This window comes from Labrus bergylta, chromosome 19 (genome assembly GCF_963930695.1).
Source record: "Labrus bergylta chromosome 19, fLabBer1.1, whole genome shotgun sequence".
In the NCBI taxonomy this organism is placed as follows: Eukaryota; Metazoa; Chordata; class Actinopteri; order Labriformes; family Labridae; genus Labrus; species Labrus bergylta.
Window position 1 is genome coordinate 4,361,264 of NC_089213.1, and position 26,197 is coordinate 4,387,460.

At 41.6% G+C, this 26,197-nt stretch overlaps 4 protein-coding genes across 8 annotated transcripts; all 4 read right to left on the minus strand.

The window, feature by feature from the left end:
- Positions 1-93: 93 nt before the first annotated feature.
- Positions 94-4,030, minus strand: LOC109990262 (free fatty acid receptor 3-like). Its single transcript, XM_020642318.3, has 2 exons — positions 3,446-4,030; positions 94-1,369 (listed from the first exon to the last, which is right to left on the minus strand). The coding sequence occupies exon 2, from the start codon at positions 1,358-1,360 to the stop codon at positions 365-367; it is 996 nt and encodes a 331-aa protein (XP_020497974.2). The 5' UTR covers positions 1,361-1,369; positions 3,446-4,030; the 3' UTR covers positions 94-364.
- A 1,333-nt stretch (positions 4,031-5,363) lies between these two features.
- Positions 5,364-8,728, minus strand: si:dkey-211g8.9 (free fatty acid receptor 3). Its single transcript, XM_065947803.1, has one exon. It carries the CDS (start codon positions 7,204-7,206, stop codon positions 6,217-6,219), a length of 990 nt encoding a protein of 329 aa, XP_065803875.1. The 5' UTR covers positions 7,207-8,728; the 3' UTR covers positions 5,364-6,216.
- A 454-nt stretch (positions 8,729-9,182) lies between these two features.
- On the minus strand, positions 9,183-15,734 carry tekt2 (tektin 2 (testicular)). Its single transcript, XM_065948007.1, has 10 exons — positions 15,462-15,734; positions 14,197-14,357; positions 13,953-14,078; positions 13,508-13,713; positions 13,281-13,424; positions 12,653-12,767; positions 12,136-12,243; positions 11,844-11,987; positions 11,633-11,712; positions 9,183-10,933 (listed from the first exon to the last, which is right to left on the minus strand). Exons 2-10 carry the CDS (start codon positions 14,350-14,352, stop codon positions 10,729-10,731), a joined length of 1,284 nt encoding a protein of 427 aa, XP_065804079.1. The 5' UTR covers positions 14,353-14,357; positions 15,462-15,734; the 3' UTR covers positions 9,183-10,728.
- Positions 15,735-15,839: 105 nt separating this feature from the next.
- usf2 (upstream transcription factor 2, c-fos interacting) lies at positions 15,840-23,454 on the minus strand. 5 transcript variants are annotated; one of them, XM_029278974.2, is made up of 11 exons: positions 22,974-23,452; positions 22,125-22,168; positions 21,815-21,930; positions 20,467-20,586; positions 20,203-20,365; positions 20,009-20,096; positions 19,644-19,688; positions 18,612-18,670; positions 18,013-18,104; positions 17,415-17,543; positions 15,840-17,257 (listed from the first exon to the last, which is right to left on the minus strand). In XM_029278974.2, exons 1-11 carry the CDS (start codon positions 23,009-23,011, stop codon positions 17,168-17,170), a joined length of 984 nt encoding a protein of 327 aa, XP_029134807.1. In that variant the 5' UTR covers positions 23,012-23,452; the 3' UTR covers positions 15,840-17,167. The 5 variants fall into 5 exon arrangements, 4 of the variants coding, with proteins under 4 accessions (XP_029134807.1, XP_020497911.1, XP_029134808.1 ...); XM_020642255.3 differs by having other exon boundaries at positions 18,001-18,104; positions 22,974-23,451; XR_002278243.3 differs by lacking the exon at positions 15,840-17,257 and adding an exon at positions 17,621-17,916 and having other exon boundaries at positions 22,974-23,454.
- Between the last annotated feature and the right edge of the window lie 2,743 nt (positions 23,455-26,197).

A 26,197-nucleotide genomic window follows, 5' to 3' on the forward strand; every position in this document is an offset into this window, starting at 1 on the left:
GACGGTTAATCTCAACTATGTTTACCAGGTTTAATAATGTTGACATTCTTTCTGGATAAAGTTTATCACTGGTAGGCCTTAAGTACCACAGGGTAGCACATACTGTATGAGCGTGCTAAGTAAACAAAATAATAAATTGAGGATTAACTTGCAAAAGGAAATGTTTATTTCATCTCTTAATGTGTCTTTACACAATTTCTTTTCTGTAAATTGTGGAACATATAAAATTCAAACTGAGCTCCGTTCTCTGTTAAAGTGAAATAACAATTCTCAGCCCTTTTATAAATCTTTACATTTTTGCATGAAATAAAGAAAACCACTCTGTGAAAAAAACGCCTGAACTTTAATTCTCTCTCCATAACTTTCAAGGAACAGGTGTTTTATTGTGTTTTTCAGTCTTTGAGGGTTTCAGCTGAGGAGGCCCCCCACACCTCAGGATGTGCAGCTTGGCCATGATGTTCCTGCAGCAGTGTTTCAACATGCTCCTGACAGCCGCTGACGAGAAGTAGAAGATAAACGGATCCAAGCAGGCGTTTAAGGTGCTGGAGAGCAAAGCCACATTTCTCCACCCTTCGCTCTCGTTGCGAACGAAGCCCACCACATGGGAGGCGTTGTACGGCACGAAACAGACGGCGAACACTAGCAGCGTGCCGAGCGCCAGACCGATGGCGCGCAGCCTCCGTCGCCTGCTGATTTTGGGTAGACGGGACAGGATACGGATGAAGTTGACGTAGCAGAAGCAGCATATGAGAAAGGGGAGGCAGAAGAGAACGAGGAAGAGCTCCAAGCGGACAGGCAGCAGGATGTGGAGCTCGTCTGTGGTAAATTCCAGGTAGCAGGTGGGTGGAGGCGGGGTAGGGCTGTCGGGGATGCTGCCATTGTTGAAGCTGTTTGCATCTTTGTTCCACTGGGAGTAGGCCATGATGTAGACGATGATAAGGTTCAGACAGGTGACCAGCCAGATAGCGATGCTGGCTAACACGGCGTATCGAGGTCTGCGCCACACAGAGTACCTGAGGGGGAAGACGACCCCGAGGTAGCGCTCCACCCCCACAGCTGTGAGGAGCAGGGTGCTGTTGTAGATGGTGGCGTAGAACACAAAACCGGTCAAGGGGCACAGGGCGTAGGGCAGCATCCACGCCATGTCGTCAGAGGCCTCCTTCATTTTGAAAGGCAGGAACGCGAGGAAGATGAGGTCGGAGATGGTGAGGTTGAGGAGGAGGACGTCGATCGGGGCTGCCTTGCGACGCACCTTGCGGAAGAAGGTGCAAAATGCCAGGATGTTGGCAGGGACCCCCATCAGGAACGTGAGGATGTAGATGGAAAGCAAGAGTCGGCTGCACACCATGGCAGCTGCCATGATCAGACACTGGGAACAAGAAAACAAGAAGCACGACTCATTAAAGGAAAATATTTTAACTCAGGCATCATCATATCTTCAAAGAGCTCAAAGTGCCTCGTTACCCCTCTGCAACATCACGCTCTCAGAATGCACGACTGCCTGTTGTACCTAAAGTCTCCAAAAGTAGTATGGGAGGTAGAGCCTTCAGTTATCAGGCTGCTTTTCTTTGTAATCATCTACCAGGTGAAGTCTGGGAGGCAGCCATCCTCTCTATACTTTAAGGAACATGTTACATTTCTTCTTTTGATAAAGCTTAATGTTAGTTTTACTGTTATTTGGCACCATGTTAATTTAAAAAAAGGAAAGATTCAATGGAAGATTTAAGTCAGATTTTCTGAATAATTTACTCTTTAGACATTGGCTAAATCCATCCATCCATCTATTTATCCATCTATCCATCCATCCATCTATCCATCCATCCATTTATCCATCCATCTATCATCCATCCATTCATCCATCTATCCATCCATCCATTTATCCATCTATCCATCCATCCATTTATACATCCATCTATCCATCCATTTATCCATCCATCTATCCATCCATCCATCCATCCATCCATTTATCCATCCATCTATCCATCCATCCATCCATCCATTTATCCATCCATCTATCCATCCATCCATCCATCCATCCATTTATCCATCCATCTATCCATCCATCTATTTATCCATCCATTTATACATCCATCTATCCATCCATCCATTTATACATCCATCTATCCATCCATCCATTTATCCATCTATCCATCCATCTATTTATCCATCCATCCATCCATTTATCCATCCATCCATCCATACATCCATTTATCCATTTATCCATCCATCTATCCATCCATCCATCCATCTATCCATCCTTCCATTTATCCATCCATTTATCCATCCATCCATCCATCCATTTATCCATCCATCTATCCATCCATCCATCCATCCATCCATTTATCCATCCATCTATCCATCCATCTATTTATCCATCCATTTATACATCCATCTATCCATCCATCCATTTATCCATCTATCCATCCATCTATTTATCCATCCATCCATCCATTTATCCATCCATCCATCCATCCATCTATCCATCCATCTATCCATTTATCCATCCATCCATCCATACATCCATCTATCCATTTATCCATCCATCCATCCATACATCCATTTATCCATTTATCCATCCATCTATCCATCCATCCATCCATCTATCCATCCTTCCATTTATCCATCCATTTATCCATCCATCCATCCATCCATTTATCCATCCATCTATCCATCCATCCATCCATCCATTTATCCATTTATACATCCATCTATCCATCCTTCCATTTATCCATCCATCTATCATCCATCTATCCATCATCCATCCATCCATTTATCCATTTATCCATCCATCTATCCATCCATCTATCCATCCATCCATCCATTTATCCATTTATACATCCATCCATCCATCTATCCATTTATACATCCATCTATCCATCTATCCATCCATTTATCCATCCATCCATCCATCTATCCATTTATACATCCATCTATCCATCCATCCATTTATCATCCATCCATCCATCTAGCCATCCATCCATTTATCCATCCATCCATCCATCTATCCATTTATACATCCATCTGTCCATCCATCCATTTATCATCCATCCATCCATTTATCCATCCATCCATCATCTTTACTGTTAATCCCATTCAGTTAAACCAATGAAAAGTGCAAAATATGTGCCTAATATCTATGTTTAAATGTTTTAAGAAGATCTACACTGCGTTGCACCAAGCTAACTGGTTCAGACTAAATAAGTACAGTCTCACAAATGGGTAAGATACAATTAAATAAGGCTACATAACAAACTAAAACAACTGTTGGACATAAACTGGACATCGTGACAAGACATCTTGGTCAATATGACAATGAATCATTTTCGAAGAGGCGACAAGTTCACAGACACACCTTATTTAAAAATACATAGGCCTATGTAAAGACTTAAAGCTAATCAATGAAAGGTCCTGAACACAATTCTAACTTATGAGTGATTCAACTCACCTCCGTCAAGCTTTAAAGACGTGGCTCTCCATCACTGTGTAGCCGTCCTGTGTGATGTTGCAGCTGTGTTTGTGTGCTCCTGGAAGCAGACTGTTTGATCAGATCAGAGTACGCATGTTCTCATGAATATCTGCTATCTCACCTCCAACAGGAAATTTAATAAGCTTCTGGACACAGTCTCTTCTCTGTCTTTAAACATCATCACCAAGCAACCTCTCTAAAGCTGGAAGCGATGTTGGCAAAAACGTGTCACAATAAATACAAATACAGTATTTGTGTGAAAGTTCCCGACAGTAGAAGAGAGGAGGGCAGATTCTGGATCTGAGCATAAAAGACGTTTTTTTATCTGTCTTATATTTCACATGAAAGTATTAGTGACTTTAAGGATCATTGCACACTATAAGAAAAACACAAATTAGCATTAACAGCTTTAACATAAGTTAAGTAGCTTAAACTTTAAATTAGCACCACCAGCTGCGTCAATCGATATTACAGAAAGAAGTCTGAGTGAAGACAGGTTAACTTACCTGTTATCTGTTACTACAAGGGACATGTTTTTAATTTCAGGTGACTCATAGTCCGAGGTCTGATACCCGGTCCATTTGACCACAACCCATCTCACCAGCCCCTCTTTTTAAACTGTCTGTACGCACTCCAACTTTAACAGCAAACGTGCGATTAGTGTTCAGGGTGCTGCCAAATGATCCCTGGATGATCTTTACTAGCTGAGGTTGAACATTAAAGACACATTAAGACCAGACATGTTTATGAAGTGGTTCACGTGCATGTGTTTAGACACGTTTTTATACAGCAGGTCAGTGAAGAGATGGACTGACCTACTGACCAACACTGTTCAATAAACCTGTTTTTTAAATGCAATATGGCCAAGTTAAACAAAGAAAAACATAACATACTAATCTTGGGACTCACATGATTTTCATCTATTTTACTCTTTCTCTGTCTTTACCATAAATCTCAGTTTGAACATGGTCATAGTCTTCTATACACACAAAGTTATCCATGGAGTTCCACAAGGTTCTGTGCTTGGACCGATTCTTTTTAAATGATATATGCTTCCATTTACTTGTTGTGTATTTTGATTCTACTGTCGTTGTGTGATGATTTTTCCTGCTGGGGATTAATCTAATCACCATGTAATATTATGAGGAAACATTCCATCACTTGTCACTGTTATGCAGATGATACTCTACGTATCAATGCCAGATGACACCAATCAGTTATGTAAACTGGAAGCATGCCTTATGGACATTATTTTATTTCTTAATTGTTTATTTAACAGGGACACATGCCGTGAAATTATGTCATATGTAAAATACAAAGTAGATGCCATGTATACAGGTTTCTAGCCATGGCTAATATGCAACCCCTGTCCCTAAAGACCCTGATGGGACCCTGATGACTAGAAATGTTTTGCTGCTTAACTCAGACAAGACTGAAGTTATTGTGCTTGGCCCTAAAAAAAAAAGACTTTTTCTAATGATATAACTGTCTTTCATAGCATCAGCCTGGCATCTAGCACCACTGTTAGGAATTTAGGAGTTATATTTGATCAAGATATTCGATTTAATTCTCACATAAAGCAAGTTTCAAGGACAACCTATTTTCACCTTCACAAAATCTCTGCAATCAAACGCATAAACAGTGTTTTAATGTCTTCATTTTCGTCATAAATGAGTATGAGGAGTTTTTTTTTAATCAACAATACCAAGGCCACTGAGTTTTCTGAAAAGGTGAAGTCGCTGTAAGCATTTCTTTAAAATATTGGCTACTACTAAGTCTTTTTAGAGTAAGCTGGCAAACACAAGTGTGTGTGTTTGTTCGGTAAGTGTGTGAGTCTGTTTGGGTGAGGTGTGCAGGTGTGGGTGTGAAGCTAAAATGAAGAAAAAAACTTGCAAAGTATTTTTACTCTTTTTATTCTTAAAAGAGAATAGACATTTTTCAGAAAACATTTCATGTTATATTGATGGACATTGAAGAGCACGTTCAAATTAAACAGTTTATTGAAATAGCCTATTAACTTGTGAACTACTGCACAAGCAGATATTAATTCAAGTGCATGATTATTACTTTATTTACGTTGAAGTAGACATGTATTGACTTGTCAAGGCCAGTAAAGCTTGCAGGTAAACATCTGTCGCATTTAGATGTGGCAGCGAGCCACATGGTTGAGCTCTGTCCAAATGCAGTCATGAATGCTGATATCTGGTCTAATTAGAGGGGAAAACATAGAAAACACTTACAAGGCAGAGAATATAACTCATTGTATGTTAAATGTATTCCTCTATCATGGTTGGAGAATCTGTAATGAAACCAAAAGTCTGATGTCAAGTTCATTATAGAGTGGTTGAAAAATTAGACTCCAAAAAGAACACTTCTTCCATTAATGGTGTACAGTTGGGGTCCTTGGTCTGAAGCAATCTATTATCAGGTCTGTTTTTAGTCCCTTGTTACAGTTGAGTTGACAACACCTTCTACCATTCATCCCAGTTTGTGACAAAACTATCAGGAATAACTGCGTTTGAAGTCACCATTGGATATTACTGTCTTATTTCTTTAGACTCAATTGATGGAGTGGATTTGGATCAAGTTTTTTTACTTCCATGGAAAGGATGTGTGTGAGCCAGGTAGAAGTAGGCACTATATTTTCATTGGCAGACACAAAGGATGGTTGTCTTCCACCAGACGGTCCTTGATGATGATTTTTCCCAGAAATCCCTGGGGTCTCCACTATGTTTGACCTCACTCTTGACTTACTTTATTACATCAGTCCCCGCCTGGCTCCTGTCAGATACTGTAGGTGGTGCCCTTTTATTTGCTGCACCATTGGCACTATAATGTTGATGCCTCCATCCTTCCCTCCGGCTGTATTGACTCTGCCGTCCACAGATTTTTCCCATGATTCCCCGCGACACTGCCGGCGACAGCATCAGCATGATGACCGGCTCCAGGAAAACATTACAGGAGCTTGTCAACATAGCGTATACCCTCCACTCAACATTTTCATTCAACACAAACCCTACAAAGTGTGTGGCATTGTAGGGCGCATAGCACACCACAAACACAGCCAGCGTAGACAGGGCAACAGTCAGAACTCTTCTCTTCCCAATAGGGCGCAAGTTTGAGCGCCACACCAGAGTAACACAGCGTAAGGTGCAGAAGGACGTCAGAATAAGTGGCACAATGAACAAAACGATGGCCATCTCGAGGCGTAGAGGCAGCAGAATAGCCAGCTGTGAGGTGTTGAAGTGATCATAACAGACTGAGGTGTCACCCTCAATGGAGACAAAGTTAGCCCCTCCTTCAGCAAACAGGCTGATACTGAGGTGGAGGAGCACGAAGACCCACAAGGCAGTGGCGATGAAGCAGGAGATACTAGCGCGCCGATACCGCTTGTAGATAATCGGGAAAGCGATGCTGAGGTAGCGTCCAACTGTCACAGCGGTGATGAAGAGGCAGCTGCCGTACAGCGAGGAGAAGAGGAAGAAGTTGTAGATTGGGCAGACAAGTGCAGGAAGGGTCCAGTACTGAAGCAAGGTCTCCACAGCCTTGACGGGCAACCAGGCCACGAGCGCAAGGTTGGCCAGGCACAGGTTGAGGGCGTAGACCACATTGGGTGTGGCGCCATGCTTGCGGGCCTTGCGCACATACACGAATAGGACCAGAATGTTAGCAGGCAGGCCCAACAGAAAGGTGAAGCTGTAGACGGAGAGAGCGATCCAATCCTCCAAAGACACTTGCATTTCTTCAGTTTAGGCCATGGACGTTGCTGAGAGGCATTGGAAGTCCAGCAAATAGGAAGCGCTGCCTCCGATTTACCATGGCAAGGATAAGTCTTCAACCAAGGTCAAACTGGCAGGAAATCATTGACCAAACAGGCGACAAAAAAGTCTGACTTCACAAATATTTATGGACATAGTTGTCCTTGAGTACAGTCCAGTTATAACCCATAACTGTCAAAAGTAAGACTCTCTATTTGTTGCAGAAAATTCCTTTTCCAATCTGAAACAGAAGCTGCTGTAGGGACGAGTTTCTACCTTTGTCATGTTCAGACTGAGCTCTGAGTCATAGGAAACATCTCTCACACAGGTGACGGAGAAAAAAAGAGGCGTTGGCCGAAGTGGGCTAGGCACATACGACATCATGACAGAGAAGCAGATAAAAAGATGCATCCACTCATGCAGAAGTAGGAGGCATTTAGCCGGCACCAGTCTGCCTTAATTGCCCTCTCAGAGGAGGACAACAGACAGGTAGCATCTGGGCCCTTAAGTGAAATGATTCAGAATAATCAGCGCGTCAGGAAACACATGGCCATACCTTTAAGACCGAGGCTGTTTAAATGAACTGGAGAGCCGGGCAGTTAAGTCATAAATGTGCAGAAGTTGATGGTCGATGCGAGGATGGGATGGGCTGGGCTTTGACAAACTGTGACTTGTTTTGTGGCACGAAGGCAGTTTTATGGTGGAGATTGAGTTTTTTAGTGTGTGTGTGTGTAAGTTGTTGTGAGACAGGACGTGGGTGTGCCATGCAAAATGCTTTTGGTGGAGTAAATGGAGCAGAAAATCACGACAACTTGTTGAAGAGGCAGAAAAACAGATACCAAGAAACCAAGTACCAAGAAGAGACTAGCAGTCAAAACATGGCTGCTAGATGTTTGATCAGAGTATTGACTCCTTGTTATAAACAAATGTGTGTGAACAGATACAGTTACAATATATGGTTGTCCTGACTTGTTTGGTAGAGCTTTCGATTCCCTGCAGCTAAATATCGATGTTTTAATGAAAAAAGGAAAGGCCTGCTAAACGGATTTACCTGCCAAATATCACTGCATCACTACTTGGAACTTTTTTTTTTACAAACTTTGAAAATGAAAAGAGTGACGTTTCATGGCTCACAGGTTTGTTTGAAAGGTTGCAAACTTGGCTGATGATGTGTAGGTTTTATTAAAGGGGACATATTATGAAGAATCCACTTCTACAGTGTTGTTGAACATATATTTGTGTAACCTGAGTGTCTACCGACCCACAAAATGTGAAATAAACCCATCCAGTCCTTTGTTTGTGGTCGGCATAAGTCTTACAACACAGAGAAAAATGCTCTGTTTCAAATGTGCTCTCCTTGTGATGTCACAGTGGGATTCTGTTGAAAAAATACCCTCCCCTCCCCTGGTATCTCCACCCATGGACTCCACCCCCTGCCTAGAACAAAACCTTTGCGCAGGTCGGCCATTTTTATTCTCCCTACAGAGGAGTGATGTCTACTGGGAAAACTCGGGGGGGGGGGGGGGTTATTGCATTTAAAGAGACACACACACCAAAACGGAGCTTTCTGAGAGAGCTGGTTTATACAGGGTCACAAACCTCCTCTGGTGCTTGATTCATGTTATATTTTGACCAAAGCACAGCACAGATGTTTCATTAAGAACACATGGGTCTGTTTGAGAAGGTGGGAAATGGGGATAATCTTTAATAGTATAAGCAACTTCTTTCACTTTTTTTTTTTCCACAACATTTTTTTACTTGTTAGTATAAAAATGTCAACGAAGCCTCTTTAACAAGTCAACGTTTTCACAAAGAGGAGACTCTTTAGATCTCAACGATGACCCATCAGAGGTCGATTCCTTGATATGTAATGCGGTTGTAATTACAGGACAAATGGACAGTGTTTCAACAATATATTTTCCATGAATTGATCCTAACGAGTCTTTCAGTTGAGAGTCTTTCAGTTGTGGTAACCTGGCTCACACAGTCAGTACAACGCAGATCAGGTAAGTAAGTATGTTAATAAATGTGTCCACAGACAAGCTTTCATATGTACATAACTGTGATTTATTGAAGGTGGTGGAAAGGTGACAAGATTTTTTTCTCTGAACAGACTGTAAAACATCCTCTCTGAGAAAAACTGACTTTGAAATCTCTCAGAGACAAAGAAGCAACAAAAACTTTCATGAAAACACTTTATTTTTATTTTGAAAGTCTCTTTAAAAAAAAAACACAGAAAACTAACAAAAACATTGGCCAAAACTGAGGCCGGTGAGATTTCAGGGGGTTAATTGTGTGAGGGAGCGTGTTGTATGCTTGTTTATCAGATTTGTTTGATCTAAACCACACATACTGTGCGAGTCAAAGTTCAGGTCATTATCACCGTTGTTTTCATGCACCAACAAAGGAGTCAGCTGATCAAACACTATAAGAGGCCAAACGAAAACCATGAAAGTAAACGTTCAATAAAAGTAATGACCTCAACAAGCGTGAACCTGAGCACTTAAACTCGGGATTCTTTCTTTTACACGATCACTCAATTGAAAAAAGAGGACGAATGAGCAACATTTTACACATAAATACAGCAGAAATCAAATATATGCTCTGTAAATGTCTCTCTGAGTTATGAGTCTACAATGAGTGAGAAGCTCGAGTCTCGCTGGATGTGTTGTAGTCAGAGCCGTGTTTACATGGACGGGACGGCCTTGTGTATGAAGCTGTTTTAGTAAAGGACTAGAGAAAAGAAGAAGAACAGACTCACTGCTTATTTGGATGTCACCTAAGGCTCTTTATATCACGGTCATTCCGTGTCAATTCATGTGCAATATGAAGCTCCATGCTGACCAAAGTGTGCTAACATTAGCCCGCTATTACAACAATGCAGGCCACAGGTAGTTGCTGCTCGAGCAAAAAAGGACATTTTTGTCCTTGCGTTAAATTATGCTTAATTATAGTGCGTTCTAATTGATAACTCCTTCGTGTGAACGTGAGTGGAGAGAGGTTGGAGGTGTGTTGCTGGAGGAGAGCGGAGGCTTCAGGATAGTAGAGCAGCAGTTTGTTTTGGTTTCATGCTCGTGCTCAAGCCTACCAGAAATGCCTTCATGACTTCAGTTCTGATAAAGTTAGGAGGAAACAAGTGGATAATCAGTATTTTAAACATAATCTGGATGTTATTTTAGTTAAATTTATCTAGACGATAGAGTACAGAAATGATCACCTCACAGAGCACTTAAAGGCAATCCATCCACCACACCTGAAGACAGGTAAAGAAAGTGTTTTTTAAAGAAGAGATCATCCTTGTTGAAATAAATAAATAAAATACAGGAAAAGTTTTTTCTTCACAACTAATGGGGATGTTTGAGGTTTCAGAAGTGAATGCATCGCAAGAGCATAAGAGCTTGTTGCTGACTGTATGCTTCGAAACGATTAACTAAAATGATGATTAAATGATATATAATTAGTTTGAGATACACCCCTTCTTTTTGAGAACTGGTTACCCTTGTCTTACTGGGCCAGCAGCTGCAGGTTGCTCCTCCCACTGGAGTTTGTAAGAGGAACCAGCAGCACCGGGGTTTTATCAGAGATAGAGGCGGACGAGAGGCGAGTACGCGTGTTCATGCTTCGCTGCTCCAGAGACAGAGCTTCCTGTTTTCTGGAAAGATCCTGCAGCATGCGACCATGATGGAGCTTCATCTTCTGCAGAGAGTTTCTGTTGGAGAAGAGGATGAGTGTTTAAGAGGGATTTCTATCATGATTTTAAAAAATACACACGGTACCAATTTTTTGTCACTTACAATCTGCAGGCCTGTATGCACCACCTGATATTTACCTCTATGAGTTGTTATTGTTTTTATTCCCTGGAATCTAAGCAGTAACCATATTTAGTTCATATGTTGGACAGAGACAGAAATATGTTTTTCAACTTTATTGTCTCTGAATGAGAGAATCCTAATTTGTTTATATTTAAGCTCCTATGAGGAACTTTCACTTTGCATCGATTTTGGCGCCCCCTGTGGACAGAGCGTGACGATTTATCTCTTTGCTGATCTTGTCCTGTAAGGTTGTGAGGAGAGTTTTCTGATGTGCAACTCACAAAGGATCTTTGGCATGGAAAATGTCAACCGCCTCATCTGACACCTGCCCTGTAGCAGGGATGAACTTTACCTACATAAAACAACTGTTTAGAAATAATCTTTTCACTGATGGTCTCATTTAATGTTTGTAGGTCACATAGGGGCTTTAGTCTTAATTTCAGTCTGTTTCATAACCTGTAGGCCATGTTGGACTCCCCTTGATTTGCAATCTGGTTTGCCTGTCCGGTTGTATTTTTTTTGCAAAGGAACTTCTCAATAAAAATCATAAACTTTAAACTTCACTGTTATCAAAGTAGAAAAAATCCGTCACTCACTGAGTCTCGGAGAGTTTCTGTTTCAGACCCATGATTGTGGCCTCCAGCTGGCGGACCTCGTTCACAAGGCCGTGCTGCACCTGCAAGCCAACAAGAAGGAAAAAAATAAACCAGTACTGTATCTCAAAAAGGATATCCAAACCATGCTGGTTTCTTCCATCACAGTGCCATATGGTTTGATTTATTTGGACGACGTGTTCTTTATTCAGACCTCATCTCTGCAGAGGTCCATGCCAGGTCTGTTGGTCCTGTTCTCCAGTCGGGTGTGAGCCAGTTTAAGGGAGGCCGTCTTCGCCTGCAGATCTGCATCCAGCCCGTGGATGTCGCTCTCCATTTCTGCCATTTCATCTTCAGTCTACAGGCAGGTGTACAAAAAGGAATACTTTAAAAATACATAATGTCTTACACATAATAACCAATAGCTCGATTACACTTAAAAACTCAGAAAAATGTAACCTGCAATCAAAAAGATAAGCATCACTTTTAGATACAAGACATCTTACATTTTTTATTTGCCACTTGAGCTCATCACAGGCCTGCTCTTCGTGGTGATTACGCTTACGGAGAGCAAACTCTGTGGCCCGGCGCTGATTGTCCAACTCATTCTGCAGCTAAGAAACCGATTTAAAAAAAAAAATGCATATTTGTTGTAAGTTGAGCACAGAACAAATGAAAGTAAGACTGATGCTTATATTACCACACAGGAAAACTAAAGCATAAAAACATGAATTAAAAAAAAAAACTTTAAGATCCACTCCTTTGATATTCTCATGCAGTGTGGATTTGTGGAATAATTCAGATGCAGTATCAACTCTGCAGGGAGTATGCCGTGTATTTGCACTACATTCAGTATACATGCAGGTGCACATCACACACACACACACACACACACACACACACACACACACACACACACACACACACACACACACACACACACACACACACACACACACACACACACACACACACACACACACACACACACACACACACACACACACACACACACACACACACCTGGGCTCTGGTTAGATTCATGTCCTCCCTCATCTGCTGCGACACCTGCATGGCCTCCTGGGCACGAGCCACATTCATCTGGCTGAACTGGACCCACTCTTGAGGGGTTGAAGAACTACAACAACGACAACAAAGACATTCCTGTGTTTGACAAAATGAGTTAGACGGATGAAGAGAGAAAAGAAGCTGTCAGTTTTGATATCAGGGTTTATGGTGCAATTAGACGCTTTTTATAGCCGTTGAAATAAGTGTAAAAACGTCTCTGTTATGATGTGTACACCTGTCATGTATAATCTTGGTTTGATTATTATTTACAGTCTTGATAGTTCTTTGTGTTTCATTCCTCGTGTTTCTGAATGTTCCTTTCTGAGAACTTTTCTATTCCCTAGTCTTGTCTTGAGTGTTTCCTGTTTTATTTAGTAATTCTTGCCTTGTGTCTGTCGTCTCTTGTCTTGTTCTCTTACAGTTTTATTTTCGAAGTGGACCTTCTTTTATTCACAGTTTTGGAATAAAATAAGTAGATTTTTGTTTAGCCTTTAGTTGAAATAAATAATTTTCATTCTTCACCGGGGTCCTCTTCCTTTTATTAAGTTGTAAAACTGTGACTACACCTTCTTCCAAAGATTACCCTGATGGTATGCGAGTGGGGTTAGGCTTCAGTGAGATTTGAGGTGACTTGATTGTAAGTGACAGGCAGGACATATCAATGTCCAGGGCGTCCATCTTGTTCTGGAGGTCAGCAGTCAGCTGGTGCCGAGCCTCCTGCAAAACACTTTATGAACAAAGAAAGCCGGTCAGAGATCGTGAAAAACTGTTCAACTAGTCATTTGAGCGTCACACAATAACATCTCTCACCACAGCTGCTCAAAGGACTTTTCTATGTGCTGCTGCAGAACTCGCTGCACTCTCTCGATCAGCTCGGCTTCTTTCTTCAGCTGCTCGTCTACAGGGTCGGTGACGAGCTCGTACCCTCGACGCCCGTCCCTCAGTGTCAAGCATTCACCGGTTACCTCCAGAGGAACGGCGGTCGCAGCCAAGGCCTGCTCCACTTGCTCTTTAGACTGACACAACACACGTCAAGGCCGAAGTCAAGCATGGTCATTATCTATGGAAGAGCAGCCACTTTTCTTCACATTTGAAACAAAAAAGATGTCAAGATTATTGACATTTAATCTTGGAGGAACACATAAATACACCCACACATGATTTTAAAAAGTGTATATAGGTGTGACATTTAAAAGAAGAAATACATCTTTGTAAGTAACATAAAACGTCTATTTAAGAGTTTTGGGCAAATCACCAGGGTCAAGGCCTCCATCTCTTCATCCACTTTCTGTGCGCAGGCTTCTAACACATCTTTCCATCGGGCAACATCCCAGGCCCTGTCACTCAGCCGGCGAGAAGTATCGCTTTCATCCCAGGTTGTCTACAGAGGAAAGGTGTCAGGAAATGCGGCTGATAAAATGCATGCTCTTTTGAATAATCTTTATGTCGAGTGGGAAACAAACAGTTCAAGTTTCTGGTCCTCACAAACAACAGCCCACCTTACAGTTGGTCTCGTTGCGTAGTGACCTCCCTTCCTGCCGGATCACATTAGAAACGTGCCGCTCATGTTGGGCTGTGGCGGACAGCTGCTGGTTGTTGCTGCACCACTCTGACACACTGTGGTGCAGGCCAGGCTTTGCAGGAAGTGCAGACATCCTTTCTGTTGGAGAAACATGCACTCAAGCCCAATCAATGGATTTTTCAGCGACACTCTTGCAGAAGCTAAAAGATAGCATTGGTTTTCATAGCACACAAACACAAATATCTATTGTACAAGTCCAACTGGGCTACAGTAGCATGCAGCACAAATAGATACGGGCAACGAAACTTCCATTAATCTAATACTGATTCAGTTTTGATGGCGTCATACTTTCATGTGTCAGCACAACACTGAGGTTTGTGTTATTCCTATTAGTCCTCCATGTAAGAAAACACACGTTCTGGTGCCATATTTGCATTTCACCTCACTATCTGGCAGTATAAAAGCAAACTTTATACTTTGTCTTCTTCTTATCTTGTCATTAAAGGCAACTGACTGGTGCTAAAGTGCATTATCACCACCTATCATCACCTCCCGAGGATGAATACACTTTTTGCTTTCGCTTTTTTTCTAGTCTTTACGGGGTCAGCCCTATGTTTCCAGAGTGTAGGGTAAGGGTTAGTGTAAGTTACCCTAACTGATACACATTTACGAAAACGGAAATGTGGGAACACAGGCACGCTCCGTCTTTACATACCAATGTAGCATATAGTTTCTTTTGTTTTTACTTGAAATTGTGAAAAATAAATACTCTGCACAACTATTTCACAAGATGATGCATAGAAAAGTAATGCACACTGTCTTAGTTTAAATGAATTAGGCAACCTGGCAACGTTTCAGGGCCAAACAACACTACCAATTCATGTATTTCTGCAAGTTAAGCATTTAAATATAATCTAAATTCAGCATTTTTTTAATCGACAGGCTTTTAGAAGTCTGCAAGTAGGACACAGCCAGTTTAGGTTAAACTCTTAAATAGAAATATGTACCTATTGAAAACATCAACAGGGGATAGACATCATACACAACAAAGGTTTCTTCACAGCATCATTAGGGAACACTGTTGTCATAAAACGGCTCCAAGTGACAAGGCCGTAAAGTGTTGCAGAAAGCCCCAAAACTCCCAAAACACGCAGCATCCCGTCTAATATAAGTCATTACTGCTGCTTACGAAAACCACACACAATGACGAGTTTAGGATCTCAATGATCTCATTTTACTCACCGGAATTCTAGAACGTTCAGTTAGATGGCGCGTGCTGCTTCCCTTGTCAGGTTTTGCCATGGCAACAGCTCGAGCCGTCACCAGGCAACGAAGCGACAAAACGGTCAACTTTAAATTATTAAGATATTGAGGCGACGTCCGTGACATCGGTTCATTTGGGGAGTAATGCACAGAATATAATATTATTCGAGTTAGCTTAGGTGTCACGATACTTTGAAAATGATAAAAAGGAAAAAATAAAACGAATTTTAATTATGAATAATAATAATAATAATAAATAAATAAAAATAATAATAATAATACAAAATAATAAAATAATTAGAACGAATTAATTTGACCTCCAAGGTGTCAAAATGAAGGCAAATCCTTAAACCAAACTCGGGTATAAACACTTCTGTTTTATTGTAGTATCAGAATTAGTCATGCCAGTGGTTATATTTCCATGCTGTGGTGACTTTTCAGTGTAGACAAAAGCTGGTTAGTTATCATCACTTGCATCCAAAAGAGTTTCAGCACATGTACTCATCAAGACCCCGGGTTGTAGTTTTTAAGGTCTTCTGTCACCAGCAAGGGTTCCCAAAGTGTTCAAGAAATAGGAAATATTGCAAAAAAGCCACTAAAAATGCAGCAGGACATTGTGAGCCGAACACAGGCCGGTCTCAAAACTAAGACCTCTTATGAATGAACCTCTCTTTCAGTGCACTACACCAGTGACCTTTCAAGCAGATATATAAACATTATTTTAATGCCCATTTAGAAATGATGCACGCATTGAAAATCATCTCCATACTCTCATTTATCTTTACATTGCACCTAATGGGGACACGACAGAGATCAGGCCTCTATTTGCAAAGACTTCATTGAGTCTGGGAACCACTTGCCAGTGCACTATCCCATTTACCTGAGCTATATCAACACCTAGATTCTCCATCAGGCTTCTATTAAGGCCTTGCACTAAAAAAAAATTAAACCTCCAAGCCTTTGCTATCAAAGATGCTTTTATTCTGACTTTCTCAAAAGGATTACGTTTATTTCTTTTTTGAGTTCTGCCTAGTGCTTGGGGGTGTCAGTGTTGAAGGGTTACCTCAAACTGCACATAGATTAACTATATATACACATGATCCACTGACATTAATAGCAAGATATTCCCAAGATAATATGTGTTCGAGTCAATTCAGAGATCAGCTTTTCCTTTCCACGTTCACATTCCTGACAGACTAATAAATTAAAAGGAAATTGGAGCTATCATTCATGTCACATTTAGTAGTTTAAAACACAGCAAATGTCAACTAAAACAAAAAAGGAAGAAGCAGGACTTTGCAGGACAATAAAAAAAAAGGGGAAATCATTCAAAAAGTAAATTCCTTGTGGAAGGTTCATAATTTAAAGTAAAAAGAAAGTTTGGTGCAAGCGTGGTGGTGCTGTGGAGAGGTTGATTTCCTTGAAGCAGAGGTGAGAGGTTTCGGTTAGCTACACAGTTAGCATCCAGCCTTCAAACGGCTGAAACAGGTGGAGGAGGCGTTTTCAGTTTGTAGTCCTTCAGTTTTTTTTTTTTTTTTTTTCACAAGCTGTGTGTGTTTTTTTGTGGTCCAATTTCAGACAGAAATTGTCTCTTGTTCTTATTCCTTTTCCTGGTTTTGTATTGTTCAGGTGGGTGGGAGGGTGCAACATTGTGTTTGTGATGTTAACATGAGTCCAGTCCACTATCATTGTGGCGTCGCATCTCCGTTCACTTCTACGCCGTGCTGCTGCAGCTGTGCTCGAAGAAGTGCATTATCGTTCTTCAGTTCCTCAATCTAGAAATATAAATCAGAGATAATTAGACAAACAGGAAAAGAAACAGTGGTTAAACAAATTGGTTAAGAAATGACAGAATGCCAGCACTTTTTTTTTTTTTTTTTAATTGCCCAAAGATTCTTTTGAGTTAGATGGAAATGGAAATGGAAAGTCGACCTGTTGTCTAAGCAGCTCGTTGTCCATCTCCACTCGCTCCACCTCTTTGTAACTCTCCTGCAGTCGCTGGTTACTCTGACGCAGCTCTCGGATGTAGTCACAAGCTTTGGAGAGGATGCCTCCTTTACTCTGAGAAACACAGCACAGCGACGTTTTAAAAAAGACCAAAGGGTTACTCATGACTCATCAAATCCTTTGGTACTCACTTTCCTCTTAGATCTTCTCTTCAGTGACTAAACTATAAAACAAGCTTTCAGTCAAACTCTTAGTAACATGTGGAACAATATGTCTCAGCCTAAAACACCTTTTAAATGAGGCTCATTTTGACTACTACAGGGAGACCTTTGTTGACGTTGCATTTGATGTTTCAATCTGACTTTCACTGCTGCAGGCATGAAGTAGGTGAAAGTGCATTTATTCAAAAATGGACGAGGTCAGCGTTCTGCAGAGACGAATTAAAAAGAAAGACAAGAAAGCGGCCTCTGACTTCAATCACCGCCATCTTCAGGTCCAGATTAAACCGATAAAACAAAGACAGAGAGAATTATGTCGGCTTTAGAAAAAAAGATTCTGAGTTGTATCTCACCGCAGCACTCACCGCTCCGGTTCTGCTGTCCACGCTGCAGTCAGGGATGATTTTTGAGAGCGTCACAATCCAGTTATTGATTTTGTCTCTTCTTCTTCTTTCCACTGCAGAAAGAAAAAAAAAAAACAGACAGAAGAAACAAACCAACATGTCATTATCAGATAACGTTTTTAAACAGGGTATAATTCCATCAGAAATGGAAAACGTCTGGGTGCTGTTTGTACACAAACGTGCAAAATGTAACTGCTTAGCGTTTAAAAACAAAAAGACAACGCTGAGCCCCCTGAAGAACGCCGTTTCAAGATTTCCCTGTGACGCTTCACCTTCGATATAAATATCACAGAGGACGAAATGATCCACCTCTGTAACGACTTCGGAGGTGGTAACAGAGGGATCAGCAGAGCCAGCAGGGGAAGCGCAGGTCTGTCTGTGCCGTGCTTCCCAAACGCCAAAACGCGTCGACAACTCACAGACTGGGACGCATTACACGGCCTCAGAATCAATATAAATGTAGACGTGATGACAGCCGATCTTTGTTGCAGCACTTTTGCGGCAACGCGGTCTGAAAGGGGCTAATGTTTCAAAAACGCCTTTGACACCCAACAAAATACCTTCATTGTGCTGTGCTCTTCGCCGCTCGTCTCTGGGCGCTCGAGGTCCGTCCACCTTCCTGTGAAAGACAGCGAAACACGGGACGATTTAATCGTGAATAAAAATGTCACACTTTCATTTTAGTCTGAACAAAAAACAAAACATGTCGCAACACCTGAACTTTAAACTTAGACATGTCACAAGAAAAAAGTCAAACTATGCCCGGCTTCATCACCACGGCAACAAAGAGAACCGTCTAAATCACACAAATATGTTGTGCAATATATTTGTGCAAGTCAGACCTCTCTCTCTCTCTCTCTCTCTCTCTCTCTCTCTCTCTCTCTCTCTCTCTCTCTCTCTCTCTCTCTCTCTCTCTCTCTCTCTCTCTCTCTCTCTCTCTCTCTCTCTCTCTCTCTCTCTCTCTCTCTCTCTCTCTCTCTCTCTCTCTCTCTCTCTCTCTCCTCTCTCTCTCTCTCTCTCTCTCTCTCTCTCTCTCTCAAAATATGAAAGAAGATGTGTAGTTTTTCTATTAAAGCTTTGGTACTTCTTTAACCTATTGACCATCCATTCTGCTTATTTGCACTTCTGGTGAGATGCCAAACCTCATTTCGTTACTCTAAACTTGTATATGTGTAATGACAATAAAGTTGAATCTCATCTCATCAAAGTAACGGAGATCTTAAAGTATAAAACATCTGACTTAACCTGAACTAGCACTTTTTGTTGTCAAGCGTATCTGAACAAAGGTCGATATTTGATGCTACTTCAGTTCAGGCTGGTTGGCAGGAATGTTCATTTCCACCATTAGTTGGGTGGGAGGTGCAGCACAGACCCACCTTCCATATTCAGATTGTCTTATTAGTGCTCACAGCTACTGCTAACCTAAAGCTACCACTTAGCTTGACCTGCTAACATAAGCTTCACAACACAAGGATGCTAACGACTGATCAGAGATGAACGTCTGTCTCTACAACACATGATGGGGGCTGGGTGGGGTGGATGGGGGGGGGGGGGGGGGGGGAGGGGGGGGCGTATGTGAAAGTTCTTCTCACCAGTTTGTACTGCCATGCTGCAACATCTCGCTTTCACCGAGGTCTCTGGGGATGGCAGGTAAGTAGGACAGAGTGCGGTTTTCAGATGTTGGATGTTTTAAATGATGGATATTGACTTTTTGTTTTTATTTTGCAACTGTTTTTTTTTTTTTTCGTACACACAATGACAGAGCTAATCATTTCCAAGAAGGGGAGGAGAAGGAGATAAAAGAAAAAAAAAAATCGGATCCACATGGGCAAAAGAAGGGGTGAAGAGGTGGAGGTGAGATTTTTGTGCAGAAGACGAGGGGAGATTGAGGTGATTTTTGGTAACTGGAGGGGGGGGGGAGGGATGAAGGTGTGAGGACGCGCTTTGTTATACTCACGCAGTGTAGGTGTGTGTGCGGGGCGCGATGGTGCGAGGGGCCGCCGTCTGCAGGACCTCAGGGGGGCTCATCATCACGTAAAACTGACCTGAACATTTAAAATGAACAAAATGATCAAAATAAGGTTATAATCAATAAAAAAAAAATGCATCGTTTTGACCTTTTCCCCCTCAAAGTCACAGCCATGTCTTTACCTCCAGCCTGTGTGATGGTTTGGTCGGCGGTGGCCTGCACCGACACGGCCGTGGCCGTTCCATCGCTGACTGTGGTGGCGGGAAAATACGCAAAACGTGTCTCTCCTCCGACCGCCTCTCCAGCGGGACTTCCCCCGTTGCTGAACGGATTTTGGATAACAGCCTGGAAAAAGGTGGAGTATCGGAGACGAGTCAGGAGAGAATAAAATAATAAATGTGACGAGGCCGATGACGACACACTCTCACAGCTGCATTCAGTCTCACCTGAGCCACCGCCTGAGGGGCTCCGGCAAACGCCGCCGCAGAGACGACGCTCACCGCTCCGGTCCCGTCGGCCGTCGCTTCTAACTGATCGTCAGTAACCTGAACCACGCGGTAGGTCACCTGAGGACGCGTCACAGAGAGCATGTGTGGAAAATGAAAACCCCACACAAGAGGAGACCTTCACATGTTTTATACAAACGAGCAACAACAAAAAACGAGACACGTTCACCTAAACACGCAGCTTTTGACATTCACCTCCTGTGGCGTGCGCACCACAGTCTCGTCTTTGCATCACAAACTGAACTGTTTCATTCTTTCAGTGGGAACCTGTTATCATGTGTTAACATCGGTTTTTCTTCCTCTGGGGTTTTTTTTTTCTAGGTTTGTGGTTTAAATTACAATTCAAATGAATCACCTTAAAAACTGTCTGTGAACGGAACTTGGAATTTTTTTTTTTTTATGAATATAAAATTGTTTTATCATCCTACTGAACTTAAACCTGATCTTTAGCTTTTATTAACTAAACCCCCTCTGACAATAGTGACTCAGAATACTAAAAAAAAATAGTGCCAAATGCCAGTAAATATCTTTATCACTTAAAACACTTAAACGTCAGCGAGCTAGCTCCCAGCACCTGAAAGTACTGCTGAACATCCTGTTAACATTCTCCATTATGAACCTGATGCCCTCCATAAATGTAGCTCTATGACTGTGTGTGTGTGTAAGGTGTGGTTTAAACACTTTGTTTGTGCTCTTAAGGCAACCGTTGCTCCAGTTCTCTCAAACATTCATCTCCACAAGCTTCACTTTGCTGATGGAATGACGGGTCTTTAAAAATCCTGACTCGGCACAATCACATCTCTGTAAAAAGCATTTTGTACCACATTTGGCGGAAATTTAAGTTTTTTTATGATCGATGTTTGATGAAAGTTTTAGTGCTAAGACGTAATACTAATACATTTTATTTAATGTTGTTTGCTTGATTACTGATTAATGTGATCAAACTTTAAACCTCCGGCCACTGCAGGAGTCAAAAAAAAACTGCAGTTCCTCAAGTGTCCACTCGAGGCCGGCTGCAAAAAGTACAGAAGTAATCAACATGTTTGCAGCCTCTTTCAAATAACAGATCCGGTCTTGATAGCTCACGTTGAAGTTTTATACAACTAATCTGTTTCGATAATATGAAGGCTTAGAGCTTTGCATAGTTAGTGAGGGGGGGGGGGGGTCTGGATGATCTGACTGACAGGTGTCAGGTGTTATAGGTTCAGAAACCTCAGTGACATCACTCAGACTACTTCTTTACAGTCTATGTGTGTGACTTGTGTTTTTGCAGAGTGATGGTGCTCACCTGTCCTCCACTGTTATCTGTACGGAACTGGTACTGCACATTGTGGTCAGCGAACGCAGCCTGTGGAACACCGGTGATGGTCACTGCCGTCTGCTCCTCCGTCCCCACCGCCTCTCCTGCAACACGCAGGTCGGCACGGTTCAGATTAGTGACGACATGAATCACATTTAAGAGGATGCACGACCGCAAGAAGTTTAGGTTAAAGATCCTCTAATACGTATAACATAAACATGCATCACAGATTTTAATTTAGGAGAAGAGGAACATGATTATCTTCAGCTGTGAGGATGAGAAGAAACTCTGCTCCCACCTTCCTGTAGCTGCACCACCTCTTCTGTTTCCTGTTTGTCGTGACTGGAAACACAAAGAGAACACAAATGACAACATTTCCAACTTAACCCCCAACGTAAAAAAAAAACAACTCTCAGAAATATGATCATTATGAATCATTCATTGCAAACTGCCTGGGGAGCAATGTCTCCTGCAAAGGTGTAGGGTGTAAGAGCGCCCTCGTGTGGTGACATTAGGGAAAAGATGGCAAGGGAACAAAAAACCCAACATAAATAAAAGTGACACAAATAGCGTGCAAGCTGCAAAAAAACACGTTTTCTGCACAACTTCCAAATGCAATACAATTATTTGACATTGAGAATTAAAAATAGACGTTAGAGTAGTTTGATTTGCAGCAAAGGAACAAATTAACTTTAAGGTAAGTATATAAATATTTCACTCCTTACACCACCCCTTCTGAATTAATGTAAGCTTTTGAGTAATGCAGCTGCTTTGGTTAAAAACAGAAAACAGCTCAGTGCAATAAGATGTTAGGATGATCAGAAACTCTCCTGTGCTTTTGCATATCCTGTCAAATATAACAAACAGTAATCGTGGTGTTACAGAGCTGCAAAAAAAAAAAAGGGCGCAATTATTTTTTTTATTTATTTGTTGCTCTTAAATGTTGTTTATAAACGCATCCTCTCTGCAAGCTGTAAAGCCGCCGACTCCACCACAAGGCAAACCCCCCCCCAAAAAAACAATCCAACAAAACAAGTATCTGGAGCATGCAGGTTATAAACAAGAGCATTGCGTTACAAGGAGAAAACGGGTTTTAGGCCGGGGTTGGAGCCATGTCTGAGCAGGAAGCGGGCGAGCAGCCTCTCACCTCGCCGAGCTGTCCAGACTCTGCTCCAGCATATCCATGAAGCTTTTTTTTTGGCGGTGTGTAAAAAAAACGCCGATATTCAACGACACTGATTTACGGAGATGGAAGCGGTGATCACGGGGACAAACACACGGGTCATGTGAGGAAGACAGTCCAGGACACGTGAGGCAACGACCGGGCAAAGGAGCTAAAATGGAGGCCGCTTGCCGAGCAGGAGGGAGCTCGTCTGCGTCTGTGCGGAAAAAAAAAAAAACCAAGAAAAAAAAACAACAACCAGTCCGGGTGTTTTACGCGGAGCCTGCTGCGCCTCGATCGGGGGTGAGGGGGGGGAAGGTTTCAGATCGTTGGAGTCTGATTGATGTACAGCTGGATTCCCGGGTTGAAGATTATCCCCTTTTTCAGCTGTTTTTGTTTTGCCCTTGGTTTTTCCTTTTTGTTGCTCCGCTGCGCACAGCTGCTGTTTGTGCGCGCAAAGCTGCGGCTGCGACATGCGCTCAATAAGATATGGAGTGGACTTGATACTGCGTGTTGTTACGTGTTAAATGTGCTGCTTGTTAACTCTTTTTTTATGTTGTCTTTTCTTTGCTACATCTCATTCGTGTGAGAAACACCTCCGTTTGGCAAGAGTTTGGTGGTTCAAAACGGATACATGTGTTTATTTATGGGCTTATTTCTGCGTTCGAACTGGGTTTTTTTACGCATTTTATTCGCCATTAGCTTTAAATGCGTCATTATATACCTCCTCGGGTTGTCATATTCATCGTCTCAACATTTGTATCACAAGGCTGGTCCGTCAAATCAGCTCATTGGCACTTTTTTTTCAGGTCCTTTTGCCCAGGTGACCGCTGAGATCCAATACGGGTTTTCCCACAAACCACATGACAGAAGGAGTCCACGTCGAGCCACAAGTCGAGGCTCCACGCTCACCCTGTCATCATAATTCATGGTTTTATGTCACATTAGACGTTTTCACTTTAAAACCATGAAACACACGGAGTCACAGAAAGGTTTAGAGATGGATATTAGTGTCTTTTAGTCGTTATTGTCATTCAAATCCATGAAGCTGCACGGTTTGCTTTGCAGCGTCTGTCAGCAGAGGACATCTCGTCTAAACATGCACTGAACAAAGCAGACCACGACTCGGATTCATAAAGGATCCCCCAATTCAGACTCCTCATGTAATGAAAGTGACCTTTTGAATCAAATCTGAAGTTTTCTGGTGATATTTAACCCGACAGTCAGTCACTGCTCAGCTGTTTGAACAATGCATTGACAGAATAGGAAGTTGTTTGCACGTCATTATTCAACAGGATGCAGTCCTTTGCATGCACCCTGTTCATCGTTAGTAATCCTTACAGTTGTCTAAATGTAAAAAAAGGAAATTTAAAAGGATTTTAAATTTGATAAACTGCTCTATATGAACAAAAGTACAACAACAAATATTTAGATAATCAGATAAAGACTAACATGTACAAGACTAAGTAAGACAATAGTGTGGTGGTGAGGAGTGTGAAAGATCACATTTTTATGTTTTCAATGTTTGTATGTAAATATTCTTACTTTGTTATTTTTACTGTATTTTATTTTAACTTTCTTTAATCTCTAAAGGTGAGGTTTTGAGATAAGCCTTCATGGGTTTCCACCATGTGTTTTGTTTTTTATTTGTTTTCATTTTCTGTTTGACTCTTCTTTATAAAAATTTGCAAATAAACTAAACTAAACATGATAATAAATGTAGACTGTATGTAACAGAATGGTGCATTAACATGGGGTAGATTGTTTTCACAGTATTTACATGAAGGCAGTGTGCACAGGTTGATGTCAGATAAGGAGGATAATATTTACAAGATCAAGTGGGTGACCCATGAAATGTGTTTAATCTTATTTACAGTCACAGTGCATGTTTGGTTTCAGGGTTACCGGTATTCACAGTGACAGACAAAAAGAAGTGTAAAGGCCACACGGCAAGCAGACATCTTTTTTTTTTCCTCTGAGTGGGGAGACAGAGACAGCTTCTTTGTTCAGAAACAAAATAAATACACTAAAAACATCGACACAACAGTAAACATAATCACTTCACAACTGCATCAAGTTCCTCCACAGTGGCACAAACAATACAATATTGATTCACTAAAAAGCTGAATGATCTGCACCACAGAAACAGCTGTACAACAACATCACATATCTCCATGGCAACACATCGACAATGCCATAATAAAACATCAAAACAATACAACGGGCGGCGTTCCTGAAACTTCCTGTGTTTATGCGTGATGATGAGTACAGGATTGAGTCGATTTTAAACCTGATTTTATCCTGAGTTGTTGCTGATCTGTGTCACACACTCACCGCTGTCAGCTATGGTCCTTCCTCGATCTGTATGCTGTTGGTGCGTGTTTTGTGTCGTCTATTTTTCCCAGAGGTGACAACACTGCAAGCCGTAAATGTTGAATATGTGTATCTGAACTTAGCGATCTTAGCTAATACATAAAAAGCCTTTGTGCAGCATGATAGTATACCAAACACTTATACTAGAACCATCCTCCTTATCATGAAATCATTTTGTAACAAATAACAACTTTTTGGTTTTCTATGAAATAAACAGACATCTTAAATCAAAACCTTTGTGAGGATACACACATATAATGAGCTGTATTTTAGTCTACATCTCTTTTTAAAGGAAGGCATTTGATAATTAGAGCGACTGAAATATATAAATCCATCCCTTCAACATATCAATGCAGATGTTTTGTATGTATGTTTATATTCTTTTAAATTCACCATGGCCTGGTTGTTCTCTGTTCTCCTGCTCTATAGTTGGGTTTAAGTTGGTTTGAACAATCTGTATAAACACACCAACGTGAGGCAGCTTAGAGGCTCTTGAAACAGGGATGTCATATCAAAGCTGATTTGTGTGTGAGAAACACTTTCCTACAGTTTAACTGCCTTTTTTTAGAAATTCTAGTTGAACAAAAAAGGAAGTTATTTAGACAAAAGGAAGGTATTGGAATAAGCCCAGGCTCTGAATATGCACGTCCTGTATACCACAAAAGTGGGAGCACTGAGGTTTGTGTCAAACAAAGTAATCGAGAAGAAGAGAACTCTCCGGCAAGACGTTTGCCTAAAATGATCCCAGTAAGTTTCATAGCATTGTGCCTCTGTTTGACTAGAGGGTGACTCATTCATTCAGACTGCACACCCATTATACAGAGAGAGAGAGACAG

What these genes read in the sequence shown, in the direction of transcription:
- LOC109990262 (XM_020642318.3), bottom strand. Translation starts at nt 1,360, where the DNA reads ATGGCAGCTGCCATGGTGTGCAGCCGACTCTTGCTTTCCATCTACATC.
- si:dkey-211g8.9 (XM_065947803.1), bottom strand. Translation starts at nt 7,206, where the DNA reads ATGCAAGTGTCTTTGGAGGATTGGATCGCTCTCTCCGTCTACAGCTTC.
- tekt2 (XM_065948007.1), bottom strand. Translation starts at nt 14,352, where the DNA reads ATGTCTGCACTTCCTGCAAAGCCTGGCCTGCACCACAGTGTGTCAGAG. An exon ending in TGAATCTAACCAGAGCCCAG is followed by an intron (nt 12,244 to 12,652) that starts GTGTGTGTGTGT and finishes TCGGTTTCTTAG; the next exon opens with CTGCAGAATGAGTTGGACAA. An exon ending in CAGAAACTCTCCGAGACTCA is followed by an intron (nt 10,934 to 11,632) that starts GTGAGTGACGGA and finishes CTTCTCCAACAG; the next exon opens with AAACTCTCTGCAGAAGATGA.
- usf2 (XM_020642255.3), bottom strand. Translation starts at nt 23,011, where the DNA reads ATGGATATGCTGGAGCAGAGTCTGGACAGCTCGGCGAG. An exon ending in AACCATCACACAGGCTGGAG is followed by an intron (nt 20,097 to 20,202) that starts GTAAAGACATGG and finishes TTAAATGTTCAG; the next exon opens with GTCAGTTTTACGTGATGATG. An exon ending in CGCACACACACCTACACTGC is followed by an intron (nt 19,689 to 20,008) that starts GTGAGTATAACA and finishes TGCCATCCCCAG; the next exon opens with AGACCTCGGTGAAAGCGAGA.